The sequence below is a fragment of the Dendronephthya gigantea genome, unplaced genomic scaffold (genome assembly GCF_004324835.1).
Source record: "Dendronephthya gigantea isolate DGI-Jeju-01 unplaced genomic scaffold, DenGig_1.0 000062F, whole genome shotgun sequence".
Classification (NCBI taxonomy): Eukaryota; Metazoa; Cnidaria; class Anthozoa; order Malacalcyonacea; family Nephtheidae; genus Dendronephthya; species Dendronephthya gigantea.
In genome coordinates, this window is record NW_021163072.1 from 1323740 (window position 1) to 1337674 (window position 13935).

At 39.7% G+C, this 13935-nt stretch overlaps 2 protein-coding genes and 4 pseudogenes across 2 annotated transcripts; all 6 read left to right on the forward strand.

Annotated features, from left to right (window-relative positions):
• The first annotated feature begins 394 nt into the window (after positions 1-394).
• LOC114530429 lies at positions 395-2524 on the forward strand. The gene has a single exon (XM_028552048.1). The coding sequence runs from the start codon at positions 395-397 to the stop codon at positions 2522-2524; it is 2130 nt and encodes a 709-aa protein (XP_028407849.1).
• A 471-nt stretch (positions 2525-2995) lies between these two features.
• Positions 2996-5677, forward strand: LOC114530430. Its single transcript, XM_028552049.1, has one exon. The coding sequence runs from the start codon at positions 2996-2998 to the stop codon at positions 5675-5677; it is 2682 nt and encodes an 893-aa protein (XP_028407850.1).
• A 2720-nt stretch (positions 5678-8397) lies between these two features.
• Positions 8398-8516, forward strand: LOC114530478 (annotated as a pseudogene).
• A 124-nt stretch (positions 8517-8640) lies between these two features.
• On the forward strand, positions 8641-8759 carry LOC114530454 (annotated as a pseudogene).
• A 102-nt stretch (positions 8760-8861) lies between these two features.
• Positions 8862-8980, forward strand: LOC114530480 (annotated as a pseudogene).
• A 372-nt stretch (positions 8981-9352) lies between these two features.
• LOC114530453 lies at positions 9353-9471 on the forward strand (annotated as a pseudogene).
• Positions 9472-13935: the final 4464 nt, after the last annotated feature.

Sequence of the window (13935 nt, forward strand, 5' to 3'; positions counted from 1 at the left end):
TTTTATATTACAATTATTTAAACGAGCATAGGGAACATTTAAGGAAATTAGCTTTGTTCTAGTAGGTTTTTAATTAGGATTCAAATGCGCATATATAATTAGGCAACACCTTAAAAACAGAAAAAACAACATAAAAATTAGTTAGAACCGTTCGATAGTTGTTTAGCTAAGTGTAAGATGTCGATATTTTTGTTAGTGAAATAAATCGTTGAAATGGAGTGTTGATGCGAACCCTCTTGAACATTTTTGGTAGCAGGAAATGGTTGAGAATACAGGAGAAGCCGTTAAACGTATGGAAGAATCTTTGTTAATAGCAGAGATCGAACAGCTAAAGAAGCGTTAGCGAGTTGCAAAAGCGCAGACGTCGAAGCTGTATATGAAACTTTTGCGATTGATGGCTAACAAGAAGAGTGTAGCAGAAGAGTTGCTGCAAGAGGTCGATGCCTATGAAGCGAAACAGCAGGAAACGTGGGATATTATCGAAGAATTGATTACAGTGTGTAGGACATTGGGTGACGAAAGAAACGCTGTGAAGGCCGAAGACGAGCTGGGAAATATAATGAGAGATACAAATCGGGACGCGACGACAGTTAAGTCCTATGTATCCGCGATGGTGAGTAAACAATACAGTCCCGGCGCGGTTGGTGATGAACCGTTCAAAAAAGTTAGTGAGAATACCGTCGACCATGTGCCTACGTCGAAAGCCGAAGTTGAGCGAAATCTTGAACGTTTGCAAGTACCGAAGTTCGACGGCGACAAATTAAAGTTTGCAAGTTTTTGGGCAGCATTTTCAGCAATCGTGGATGAAACAAGTGCACTACCAAGATACAAAATGTTGAGACTGAAAGCGTGCCTTGAAGGGAATGCGGCAGAGGCAATTGCCAAGCTGGGTTATTTGGACGAAGCTTACGAAGAGGCAAAGAGAACTTTGATACGTAAGTTTGGTGGCGATCGTCGACAAATACAAGCGCATTTGGAGAATCTTCGAGCCACCAAGTCGTTTCAAGATGATGACGTTCTAGAAATTGAGAGGTTTTCGGATAGTCTGGTGCATTCGATTGTTACGTTGAAGGAGCAAAAACAATGGAATGAATTAAGACCGAACAGTACGCTGTACTTGTTGTTAATCGAGAAGGTTCCAAGGTCGATGCTGTCCAGATTTTTCCGTTGGTTATCTGAGAAAGTTAAAGAGGAGACTTTAGAATCCTTGAGTGACTGGTTGGTTGAAGAAACAGAGTTCTTGATTCACGCAATGGAGACCAAAGAAGGCATGTCGGTAAAGAAAACATCTCGAGATAAACGACCGCATCGTAATTTCGCTACTGTGACAGATGGTCGACAGCGAAATTGTGCTTGCTGTAACAAAATTGGTCATGGAGTATGGAGCTGCGCAAAGTTTAAAGACGGAAGCGTGGCGCAACGTTGGGCTTTAGCAAAAGAAAAGCAGTTGTGTTATCGATGCCTCTCGGATCATCATCTTGGGAGAAATTGTCCAAGGACACGAGTCTGCGGTCTTGAAGGCTGTAAACGCAATCACCATCAGCTGCTACATGACTCTGAGAGGAAGGATCAGCAGGAAACCGACCGGGATGGGAAAGAACGATTGCTCAAGCCAATTCCAGACCCAAAGGATGGAAATACGTCCGCGTCACAAGAGCAAACTGGGATAGAAAAGAAGACATACATAGCAACATTAGCTGTGTCTCAATCGTCTAACAAAGCGGGATCATTTCGTACTGTACCTGTGTGGTTGAAAGCGAATGGTCAGAAGATACGAGTTAATGCTGTTCTTGATGATGCCAGCAGTGCGTCGTACATTAGCGAAGAAGTGGCTGGGGTTCTGGGACTGTCTGCTCCATATGAACCTGTTACGGTTCAGGTTCTAAATGAAAATATCGAGACTTTCGACACTATGCCAGTGGACTTGGTTCTTGAGAGTAGCGATGGTAGTGTTCAAGTTTCGTTCCGACCGTTTACGTGTCCGCGTAAGATAACCGGAAGCTACAAGGTGGTAGACTGGAGAGGTTATCAGAACCGTTGGCCCCACCTAGAAGTGTGTAATTTTCCGAAGGCGACAAAAGATCCGTTAGTGGATGTTCTTATTGGGCAGGATCAAGTCGATTTACACTATGCTAGATGTGATGTGAAAGGAAAACCAGGTGAACCGATAGCGAGATTGGGTCCATTGGGATGGTCGTGCATTGGAAACCCAGAAGAGAAATCGTTGGTCTGCGAATCACTTCGAACGAACCTGGTCTACACGTTCTTTGCAAAGTTTCAGCCACTTGAAGAGCTTAATCGGTCGTTAAAGAGATTTTGGGAATTGGAGTCTGTCATGCCCGAAGAGGAGCCTTGCGTGATGTCACAAGAAGAAAAGTGGGCGTTGTCTCAGTTGCGTGAATCGTTAGTCAAGGTCGGAGAACGTTACCAAGTGGCAGTTCCATGGAAAGGAAACCGTCCAGTTCTAGCGAACAATTATGAGACAGCACTCAAACGACTCGAGAATACAGAATACGGCTATTGAGAACCGAGTCACTCGGGGCAAGTTATAGTGACATCATTCGAAGTTATAAGGAAAAAGCATACATTCGTAAGGTGAACCAAGACGAAGAAATGTCACCTGTTGGTCAGGTTTGGTTCTTACCTCATTTCCCGGTGTGCCGTCCAGACAAAGAAATGACAAAGACCCGTATAGTGTTCGATGCCAGCGCCAAACATCATGGAGTATCCTTAAACGACATGATCTTACCTGGACCAAAGCTGCAAAGTAATCTGTTTGACGTATTACTTCGATTCCGTCGGTATGCTGTAGCCATGGTATGCGATATCCGTGAAATGTACCTGCAAATCCGGATCCCGACTGAAGATCGTTCGTACTTCAGGTTCTTGTGGAGGGATCTAGGAACTGATAGACGTCCAGAAGTGTACGAGTTCGAGAGAGTGGTTTTTGGAGATACGTCAGCCCCTTTTCGTGCGCAATATGTAACTCAAGAAAATGCTCGACAATACAAAGAAATTTACCCCCTCGCAGCAAGTCATTGAGAAATCAACGTACATGGATGATTCTTTGGACTCGACTCGAACCGATGAAGAAGCAATCGAACTGTACGAGCAGTTAAACAAGTTGTGGAATTTAGCTGGAATGGATCCTCGAAAATGGGTGTCGAATTCCCACCGCGTTCTTGAAAGAATTCCCAGTGAGAAACGGGCAGAAAAGGTCGATTTAGACCAAGGAAATATTCCTACGATCAAAACACTGGGTGTATTATGGTTGGCAGAGGACGATGTGTTTTCGTTCCGAGTAGAAGCGGTACTGGAACCAAAGTTTACGAAGAGAACATTACTAAGCCAAGTGTCGAAAGTATTCGACCCGTTAGGGTTTGTTTCGCCTTTCGTCGTGTCAGCAAAGATTATCTTTCAAGAGTTATGGGTGCAAGGAATTGGATGGGACGATCCAATTGAAAATGGTGTGTATCGCCAGGCCAAGAGTTGGTTGGACGGTTTAAAAGATCTCGAATCTCTGAGAATTCCCCGTTGCATTGAGTTGAACAACGAGAGATCACCAACAGTGCACACCTTTGCGGATGCGTCGAAAGTCGCATATGGAGCGGTGAGCTATCTAAGAGTCGAGAATCCAAACGGAGAGATTAGGACCCACATGATTGCATCGAAAACCCGGGTGGCACCATTAAAGCCAGTCAGTATTCCACGACTTGAGTTGTTGGCGGCGGTTTTGGGATTGCGGTTGACATTAGCTATCGCACGAGCGTTGAACCTTTCCATTTCTGACGCGCGATTTTGGTGTGATAGTATGAATGTGCTCCTTTGGATCCGCGGACGTGGTCGGGAGTTCTTGTCTTTCGTTGCCAAAAGAGTTGGTCTAATTCAAAATCACACCAGTCCGGAGCAATGGCAGTACATCGGATCAAGGGACAATCCCGCAGATCTCTGTTCTCGTGGGAGCAGTTCAACACAATTAATCTCAAGTGAACTGTGGTGGCAAGATCCCCAATTTTTACAGATAAAGGAATCAGAATGGCAGTTGAAGAAAATTTTGGACGAGGGAAATGTTAATCGCAAAGTGTCTACGCTGACGTGCCTCTTACAACCCATGATCTCTTCAAGCAGCCCTTTATGGCGATTGAATCCAGAGAGGTGGTCAAGCTGGCGTAGGCTTGTTCATGTTATGTCATGGGTATTGAGATTTTTGAACAATTGCCGCACCACAGTTAATTACCGAGTATTTGGCCCGTTAAAATTGGAGGAAGTCCAAGACGCTCAGCTCTCCATAATTCGAGACGCACAGCAGCAAAGCTACGAAGAGTATACCGTTATCAAAGAAGGAGAGCCGATTTCAGCACGTAGCAAGTTGCTCAAGTTGATGCCCAAGCTTGATGAAGACAGTGTACTTCGATGCGATGGTCGGCTATGCTATGCCGAATTCCTGCCATATGAAGTCCGTTTCCCGATTATATTACCGCGAGGTAGCTGGGTGACTAGATTGATTATTAAGCATTATCATGAAATTGGGCAACATGTCTTGGGTACTAACCATATCTTGGCAAACCTTAGTAACGACTATTGGATTGAGGCAGCTCGGGAAGAGATACGATCATGGGAGAAGGAATGTAGTAAATGTAGAAGACGAAAGGCGAAGGCGGCGAGTAAAGTTATGGCACCACTCCCGTTAAATCGGTCGCAATTACCGTTGAAGGCGTTTTCCAGAGTTTCGGTCGATTTTGGTGGCCCTTTCATCACCGTCCAAGGTAGAGGACAACGAAGACAAAAACGATGGCTTTGCCTGTTTACTTGTTTCTTGTCTCGTGCGGTACATTTAGAGATGGCGTACGGCCTTGACACGGACAGCTTTCTTAGATGTTTCACCAGAATGGCGAGCCGAAGGGGTTATCCGTCTCAAATCGTAAGTGATCGTGGGACAAACTTTATAGGAGCTGCTAGGGAATTGAAAGAGTTGGTGGACCAGTTGAATACTTGTAAGATACAAGAAACCACGATTGACAGCGGGGTAAAGTGGACCTTTAACCCACCGTTGGCACCGCATTTTGGAGGAGCCCATGAGATAATGATAAAGGCGGCCAAGAAAGCAATCTACGCAATTTTGAGAGATGCTGATGTAAATGATGAAGAATTGTCAACTATATTCGTTGGTGTCGAAGCGACGTTGAACTCTAGGCCCCTCACATACCAGACAGCTGATCCGAAGGACTCCCTGCCGCTCACCCCGAATCATTTTCTGCATGGACACGCGGGAGGAAAATCTGCTCCTGAAGGCATTGAGAGTCTAGAATTCAATCCACGAAAACGCTGGAGAAGGGTCCAGGAGCTAATCAATCATTGTTGGAAGCGGTGGATGAAAGAATGGCTACCGTTGATTAACATCCGAACAAAATGGTGGCAACCAAAACGCGATCTAAAAGTAGGAGACTTGGTTCTCGCCATTTCGGCTGACCAGAATCGAGGGCGTTGGCCGTTGGGTCGTGTAAGAGAGGTGCTTCCAGGAAAAGACGGCCATGTCCGTGTGGCAAAAGTGCAGGTTGGACAAGAGACAATTATCAGACCCGTGACAAAGTTAGCACCGGTGGAATTCAGTGAACAGGACACGCCTTTGCCAGATTGTACTGTCAAAGGAGGGGGAGAATGTTCAGAAGAACGTTAGGATTTAAATATTAGAAAAAACAATTATTTTATATTACAATTATTTAAACGAGCATAGGGAACATTTAAGGAAATTAGCTTTGTTCTAGTAGGTTTTTAATTAGGATTTAAATGCGCATATATAATTAGGCAACACCTTAAAAACAGAAAAAACAACATAAAAATTAGTTAGAACCGTTCGATAGTTGTTTAGCTAAGTGTAAGATGTCGATATTTTTGTTAGTGAAATAAATCGTTGAAATGGAGTGTTGATGCGAACCCTCTTGAACAAGGACAGTGAAAAATATCTTGAAGAGAGAAAAAGATCCCGCAAAAGCAATGTTAGCATATAGATCAACACCATTAGCAAGTGGATATTCGCCAGCAGAACTCCCCATGGGGAGAAAGGTAAAATCAAGAATACCAATAATGGCACAACAGCTCACCCCGCAACTACCAAACCAGGAACTTATTAAAGCAAAGGAAGAAGAATATAGTCGACTGAAACAGAAGAAGAATTTTGATAATCGCCATAGTGCTCAAAGAATGAAGCCTTTGACATCAGGAACAACAGTTTATATATATATGACAGATATGAACTGTACAGGAACAGTAATCAGAACAACCAACAAACCAAGATCATATTTGGTTGACACTCCTACGACGGTCATATAAGAAGGAACAGAGCACAACTGCGTAATGTTCCAAATTGGTCAAACTAATCAGTTTTCAGCTTACAGATGAGCCTTATCAGACCTTTCAAAATTCAGGATGATACAACACCATAAATGAAATGCATGAGACAGCGAAAAACCATTATTGAGAGAATGATTCGTGGCGTTGATTGAATTAGATTCTTTTGCAACACTAGAAGATTCAGGATTATACAACACCTTAAATCAATGCATGGGAAAGCGAACAACCATTTTTTGGCAGGATGAAAATGGAGTTTCAGTCAAAACTTTTTATGTCTTTAATCTAAATAAGAGAATCGCTAATCATTTTTTGGTTTTGAAAATACCTTGTACAGTTAATGCATATCGTAAAAAAAACGGAAAATAATCTTTTCCCAAAAATATTAAATCCGGTTAGAAAGGGGGGACTATTTAATCTTCCAAAGTCGTAAAACACATCCCAGCTTCGATTAAGACATGGCTTTCTTCATGCTTTGGTTTTCGTGACGTATGATGGTTCGGGTGAAATGTTTTAATGCGTTTCAAAATGATTATAGTTTTCCTCGATATGGTGAAAAAAATAGTTAAAGATTATTTTGCAACACTACAAAGTTCAGGATTATACAACACCATAGGTAAAATGCACAAGAAAGCAAGCAACCATTATTGCAAGGATGAAATGGAATTTCAGTCCGAACTTTTGACGCTCCCAGTCTAAGAGATTCGCTAGTATTTTTTTTTATCTAAAAATATCGTGAATCAGTTAGTCCATATGGTGAAAAAAATCGGAAAATACATTTTCTTCAAAAATAATAAATACGGCTTGAAAGGCGGGACTATTTCATTTTCTGAAGTCGTAAAACACATCCTGATGTTGATTAAGACATGGTTTTTTTTCATTCTTGGCTTTTAATGATGTATGACCGTTACAGTAGAATATTTTGATGCGTTTCAAAACGCTTTTAATCGTCTTGGTTATGCAGAAAAAAATATTTACACCATAAATGAACTGCCTGAGACTGCAAGCAACCATTATTGTTAGGATGAAATGGAATCTCAGTCCAAACTTTTTATGTCCCCAATCTAAGAGGTTCGCTAGTACTTTTTTTAAATTTGAAAATACTTTCAAGGTAGTACATATCGTGAAAAAATCGGAAAATATATTTTCTTTAAAAATGATGAATCCGGTTTGAAAGGAGGACTATTTAATGTTCCGAAGTTCTAAAAAAATTCCTGGCGTTGTTTAAGACATGGCTTTTTTCATTCTTGGATTTTAATGATGTATGACAGTTCTGTTAATTATTTTGTTGTGCTTCGAAATGCTTATAGTTTAGTAAACGGCAATGTCTACGTCCATACCATCTGGAAAGCACGGGTTCTCATCTGGTCACCGAAGTTAAAACAAGTCAGACGAAGTTAGTACTTTGGTGGGTGACCTCTTAGGAATACTTCTAATCCTAAGTTCCTTTTTATTTATTCATAGAAAATTATTCCAATGTTCTCATCACTTTTTTCCAAAAGGAATAATTTTGTTTAACTTTCCTCAAAAATATTCACAGATTAAAAGCTCTTGTTTCCTCTAACAGGATGTCTATGTCCATATCACTTGGAAAGCACCGGTTCTTGTCTCATCACTGAAGTTAAAACAAGTTAGTACTTAGGTGGGTGACCTCTTGGGAATACTTTGTGTCATTGGCTTTTTTTGATTTATTCATAGAAAATGATTCCAATGTTCTCATCAATTTGCCCAAAAGGAATATTTTTGTTGAACTTTCCCCAAAAATATCAATAGATCAAAAGCTCTTGTTTTCTCAAAGGCAATGTCTGCATCCATACCATTTGAAAAGCACCGGTTCTCATCTGATCACTGAAGTTAAAAGAAGTCAGATGAAGTTAGTACTTTAGTGGGTGACGTTTTAGGAATAATACTTCGTGTCGTAGGCTCCTTTTTATTCATTCATAGAAAATTATTCCAATGTTCTCATCAATTTGCCCAAAAGGGATATTTTTTTTTAATTTTATCCAAAAATATTCATAGATCAAAAGCCCTTGTTTTCTATAAGGCAATGTCTACGTCCACACCACTTGGAAAGCACTGGTTCTCATCTGGTTACCGAAGTTAAAAGAAGTCAGATGAGGTTAGTACTTAGGTGGGTGACCTCTTAGGAATACTTCGTGTTGTAGGCTGCTTTTCATTTATTCATAGAAAATTATTCCAATGTTCTCATTAATCTGCCCAAAAGGAATATTTTTGTTGAACTTTCCCCAAAAATAGTCATAGATTCAAATTTCTTCTTTTCTCAAATTATACGTCTACGTCCATGCCACTTGGAAAGCACAGGTTCTCAGCTGATCACCAAAGTTAAAACAAGTCGGGCGAATTGAGAACTTGGATGGGTGACCACTCGGGAATACTCCGTGTCGTAGGCTTCTTTTGATTTATTCTCATCAATTTGCCCAAAAGGAATGTTTTTGTTTAACTTTCCCAAAAAATATTCATACAATAAAAGTTTTTTTTTTCTTAAACAAGATGTCTATGTCTATACCACTTGGAAAGCACAGGCTCTCGTCTGATCACCGAAGTTAGAACAAGTCAGGCGAAGTTAGTACTTGGATAGGTGACCTCTTGGGAATGCTTTATGTCGTAGGCCCCTTTTGATTTATTAAAAAAAAATTAATCCAATGTTCTCATTAATTTGCCGAAAAGGAATATTTTTGTTTACCTTTCCCCAAAAATATTCATAGATTAAAATTTCTTGTTTTCTCAAACAAGATGTCTACGTCCATACCACTTGGAAAGCACAGGTTCTCGTCTGATCACCACAGTTAAAACAAGCCGGAAGAAGTTAGAGCTTTGGTGGGTGACTTCTCAGGAATACTTCATGTCGTGGGCTCCTTTCTATTTATTCATAGATTATTCATGGAAAATAATTCAAATGTTCTCATCAATTTGCCCAAAAGGAATATTTTTTTTTATCCAAAATTATTCATACATCAAAAGCTCTTGTTTTCTCAAAGGCAATGTCTGCGTCCATACCATTTGGAATGCACCGGTTCCCATCTGATCACAAAAGTTAAAACAAGTTGGGCGAAGTTAGTACTTGGATGGGTGACCTCTTGGGAATACTTTGTGTGGTAGGCTCCTTTTGATTTATTCATAGAAAATTATTCCAATGTTCTCATCAATTTCCCCAAAAGGAAGATTTTTTTTTGATTTTATACAAAAATATTCATCGATCAAAAGCTCTTGTTTTCTCAAAGGCAATGTCTATGTCCATACCACTTGGAAAGCACCGGTTCTCATCTGATAATAATAATAATAATATAATAATAATAATGATTTATTCAATAAGATCCACTAGGTGGCTCTTCCCCTATTGAAAACTACGATACATACAAAAATTTTTATTATTTTGACTAAAAGTGAATATATAAAAAGAAAGTTAATTTATAAGATAATTTAGGAAAAAGTTTCTAACATTGTATATTTACATTGTACGTGACTTTAGTACAGCCCTAACTTTCGTACAAAATTGACTGTAATCAGATATCGATCTAATGTCAGATGGTAGGCTATTAAATAGTTCAGATGTAATGTCTTGGAAAGTACCCTTTTCCATTGGCCTAACCAAACTCAAACTGGTACTCGAGCGCAGACTACGAGCTGGTTTATATAATTCAACAGCAGCATACTTTGGCCAGTTCTGTGAGTAAATTGCTTTATGAGTAGCTTTAAGCAGGTTGAGATTCCTACGTTCGCGCATCGGCAGCCAGTTAAGCTTTAATAAAGTTTCCTCAGAGTTCACATATTTACCAATGACAAAGCTGGCTGCTGAAAATTGGATCTTTTGTAGCCTACTTAAGAAGTAGTCAGGGAGAGGGTTGAAAACGAGATCGCCGTAGTCCATTTTGGACAAAATGAGCTGTTCGGCCAACTGCTTTCGTAAATAAAATGGGGTAAAGTTTTTTATTTTTTTAAGAATGGCCAGGGTGCTGTAGCAGGTCGGGACAATTGTTTAATGTGATCATTCCAAGTAAAATTTTCGGTAATCTGCAAACCAAGCAGTTTTGTGGCATGAAGACGTTCTAATAATTTACCATCAATCTTGAGACTTGTTTCGTGCAAATGTAGTGAATGAGTACTTGCCATCTGCTGAGTTGAAAAAACCATGCATTTGGTTTTTTCCGCATTGAGGGCTAAATTAGAGTCATAAGACCAATCTGATAGTTGCGTGAGAGTAGTGTTCATCTCTACTTCACATTGCAATAAGTCTGTATATTTGCAGTGTTTATAAAGTGTTGAATCATCTGCGTATTGAAAACAGGATACCTGCTGATCAATATTCTCCTGAAGGTCTGTTACATATAAGTTAAAAAGCATCGGACCGAGGATGGAGCCTTGGGGTATTCCAAATTCTGTAGTCATCTTGTTTGAAGTGCTATCATCGACCTGAACAAACTGTTCACGATTTGACATATAGTTGAGTATCCACACAAGGAAGGACTTAGAGAAATTCAATTTACGCATTTTGGTAATCATCGATTTGAAGCTAACAGTGTCAAAGGCCTTTGAATAGTCCGCTAATACCATCAAGGTAATTTCACGTTTTCTCATAGCACGGATTATGTCGTCCTTAATACCAATTAAGGTCGTGATGGTAGAATGACCTTTACGAAAACCAGTAACTTTTTCGTTTAATACAGTATACTGTTCAACATAATCAATTATCTGGAGGGCAACGGCTTTCTCGAAGACCTTAGAGAGCGCTGGTAAAATCGATATCGGTCGTAGCTGGTCATTCACCACTGGATTATTCACCTTTGGAATGGGAGATACCCTTGCAATTTTCCAAGCTTTGGGAAAACAAGAGTCCCTAATACATTTGTTAATAAGATTCGTGATGGGTACAGCAATATCTTCACTAACCATCTTAACATAATTAATAGGTATGCAGTCAGGACCAGTCGATGAATCAGATCGAAGTGTTTTGATAATATTCGTTACTTCATTTATCGAGACTTGACTAAGTTAAAAAGAATCATTCATATCATCAGGTAAATTGTCAATCATTTCAAGAAGCTCATGTTCTTTCACGGGTTGACAACCAGTAGTACGGTGTGCTGTCGTTACAAAATGTCGATTGAGGTCATCAAGGTCAACACGCAAAGGCTTTGGATTTGGTTTCAAGATACGATGTATAATTTTCCAAACGTCTCGTGAATTACGAGATGATAATGCATTTTCCATAAAAGATTTGCGTGCTGAACGTATTTCAACTTTTAATGCATTCCTTACGGATCTATACGAACGCCACGACTCTTCCGATTTTGTCGAGTGTGCTTCCTCTCCTAGTTTATCCCTCTGTAGTTTTAAATTTTCAATATTGGGCGTTCTCATCCAAGGAGCAGGAGGGCGAGTAATGCGAGTTCTAATAAGAGGACTATGCCGTTCTAGGCATTCATTAAACAATTTATTGATAGTTTGTAGCTGATCATCAGGATTATCAAAAGATTCAGCCACGGAAAAAGGGATGGTGTGAAAGTCATTAATGAAAGCAGATCTGTCAAAGGATCTTGTGTTCCTGATGTATTTATATCTTGGTTTAAATTGTGGAACTCTAGTATTAATACAGGCATAGACCCCATCATGGTCACTAACAATAGAACAAGGGATTACACCAGATGCCGTAACACTTGATGGTGAGTTTACGACAATGTGGTCAATAATTGTTTGTGACATACGAGTAGTTCTGGTTGGTTCTTTAATCATCTGATGAAGATCAAACATGTCGAGGAGTGATTGGTATTCTTTTGTAACAGCATTAGTTGGAGTTAGCATGTCTATGTTCATATCTCCGGTAATTAATAATAGGCCATTCCAAGTTGTATTTATGTAACCAAGCAGAGTTTCCATACGGTCGAGCCATTCTCGGGTATTAAGCATACGAGTTGAACGGTAAAAAATACCAACAAGAGTTTTGCTGTGTCTGTTTCTTCCTGGAAACTCAAGCCAAAGATGTTCAAAATCAGGTTGCAACTTTTCAATGTCCTCTCTACGCTTAAAATGTAGTGACTCACGAATGTAGGCCCCTACACCGCCACCCTTTATAGCATCACGATTTCGAAAAACAGCCGAGTAACCGGGTATTGAAACATATTCCAATAGGTAGGGATTGTTTTTCAACCAGGTTTCACTTAAAGTAAATACATCAAATGAATACTGAGATACTGCAAGTAAGAATTCATTAAAAGTTGATACCATACTCTGAGTGTTTAAGTGCATAATTTTCAAGTGTTTAGGATGTCGATTTAAAATAGAACATATATCAGAAGTGTTGAGGGAAGTAGAGGAATATTGTTCACCAGCTTCAGTTTCTGTATCGTTCAGATCATATGAGGAAAAAGGTAATGCATTAAATGTACACTTGAGGCAAGTCCAATCAACAGGTGCTATAGAAGAGACTACTTTTGGATCTAAGAATCTTGTGCATTTTGCATGTCTTATATCAAAACATTCAGCACAGAGAGTTCGCTTATGGTTCTTGGCAACTGGTTTCTCACACTCGACGCAGCGGGGAGCCTTTTGTTTAATGTTGTTTTGAGGGCCAGGATTCTCCTCTACATCACCGCTTCTTAATAATAGATGGAAAGTAGCTATCGAATTATTATAATAGGTAACTCTCGAATGAGACCATTTTCTGTTGCAACAAACTCCCACCATTATAGGGATGTTTTGTCGATAATAGTAATTGTGGATTTGCTTAGGTAGCTCAAGATAATTTGCAATGCAGATATCGCATATCCCTGAAGGATAAAACTTTTTAAATGCCGTTGAACCAAAATCACGAAGTCAATCCAAATACTTTTCTTTAGTTGACTGTATAGCATAAGAGAGAGCAAAACCAAAACTATAATTTCTGGTATACCTAGTATCAACTTCCCCAAGCGGCCAAACATAGCACCAAGCAAACACTTTTCGCAAAGGATTCGCAAATTCGCTTCGCTGATCACAGTTCTATCGGCGATATAGTCATTTTGCACATACGACGGCAAGTTCACTCTTCTTTCAAGTTCGCCAAAGTTATTTCTGTTTACTTCTTGGATCGCCTGGCAATAACACTGATCATTAAAGTTATCTGATCATTAAAGTTAAAACAAGTCGGGTGAAGTTAGTACTTGGATGGGTGACCTCTTGGGAATACTTTGTGTCGTAGGCTCCTTTTGATTTATTCATAGAAAATTATTCCAACCTTCTCATCAATTTGCCTTAAAGTGTATATGAAATGAAAATTTCTATATCGGGTTTTTTGCATTTTCTTAAAATTTTGTCTTTTCCGATCATAAATATACCAACTTTGTCGAAAAATTCGAACTAGAAGTTTGTGAAATTTACGATTAAAGTTCGATTTTGAGACTATTTACTGGCGAAATTCCTAACATTCCATCGCGCGGCCAATGATGTAGGCAGTGTGACACAGCTCGATCTTTTGATATGTATTACTACAATGTTATATAGTTGCGTCTATGTAGAATTGGGATTCCGGAGCGATTTTGACGAATCTGCCTTTTGTAGTCACGAATTTTAATATATTGACAGAATATAATA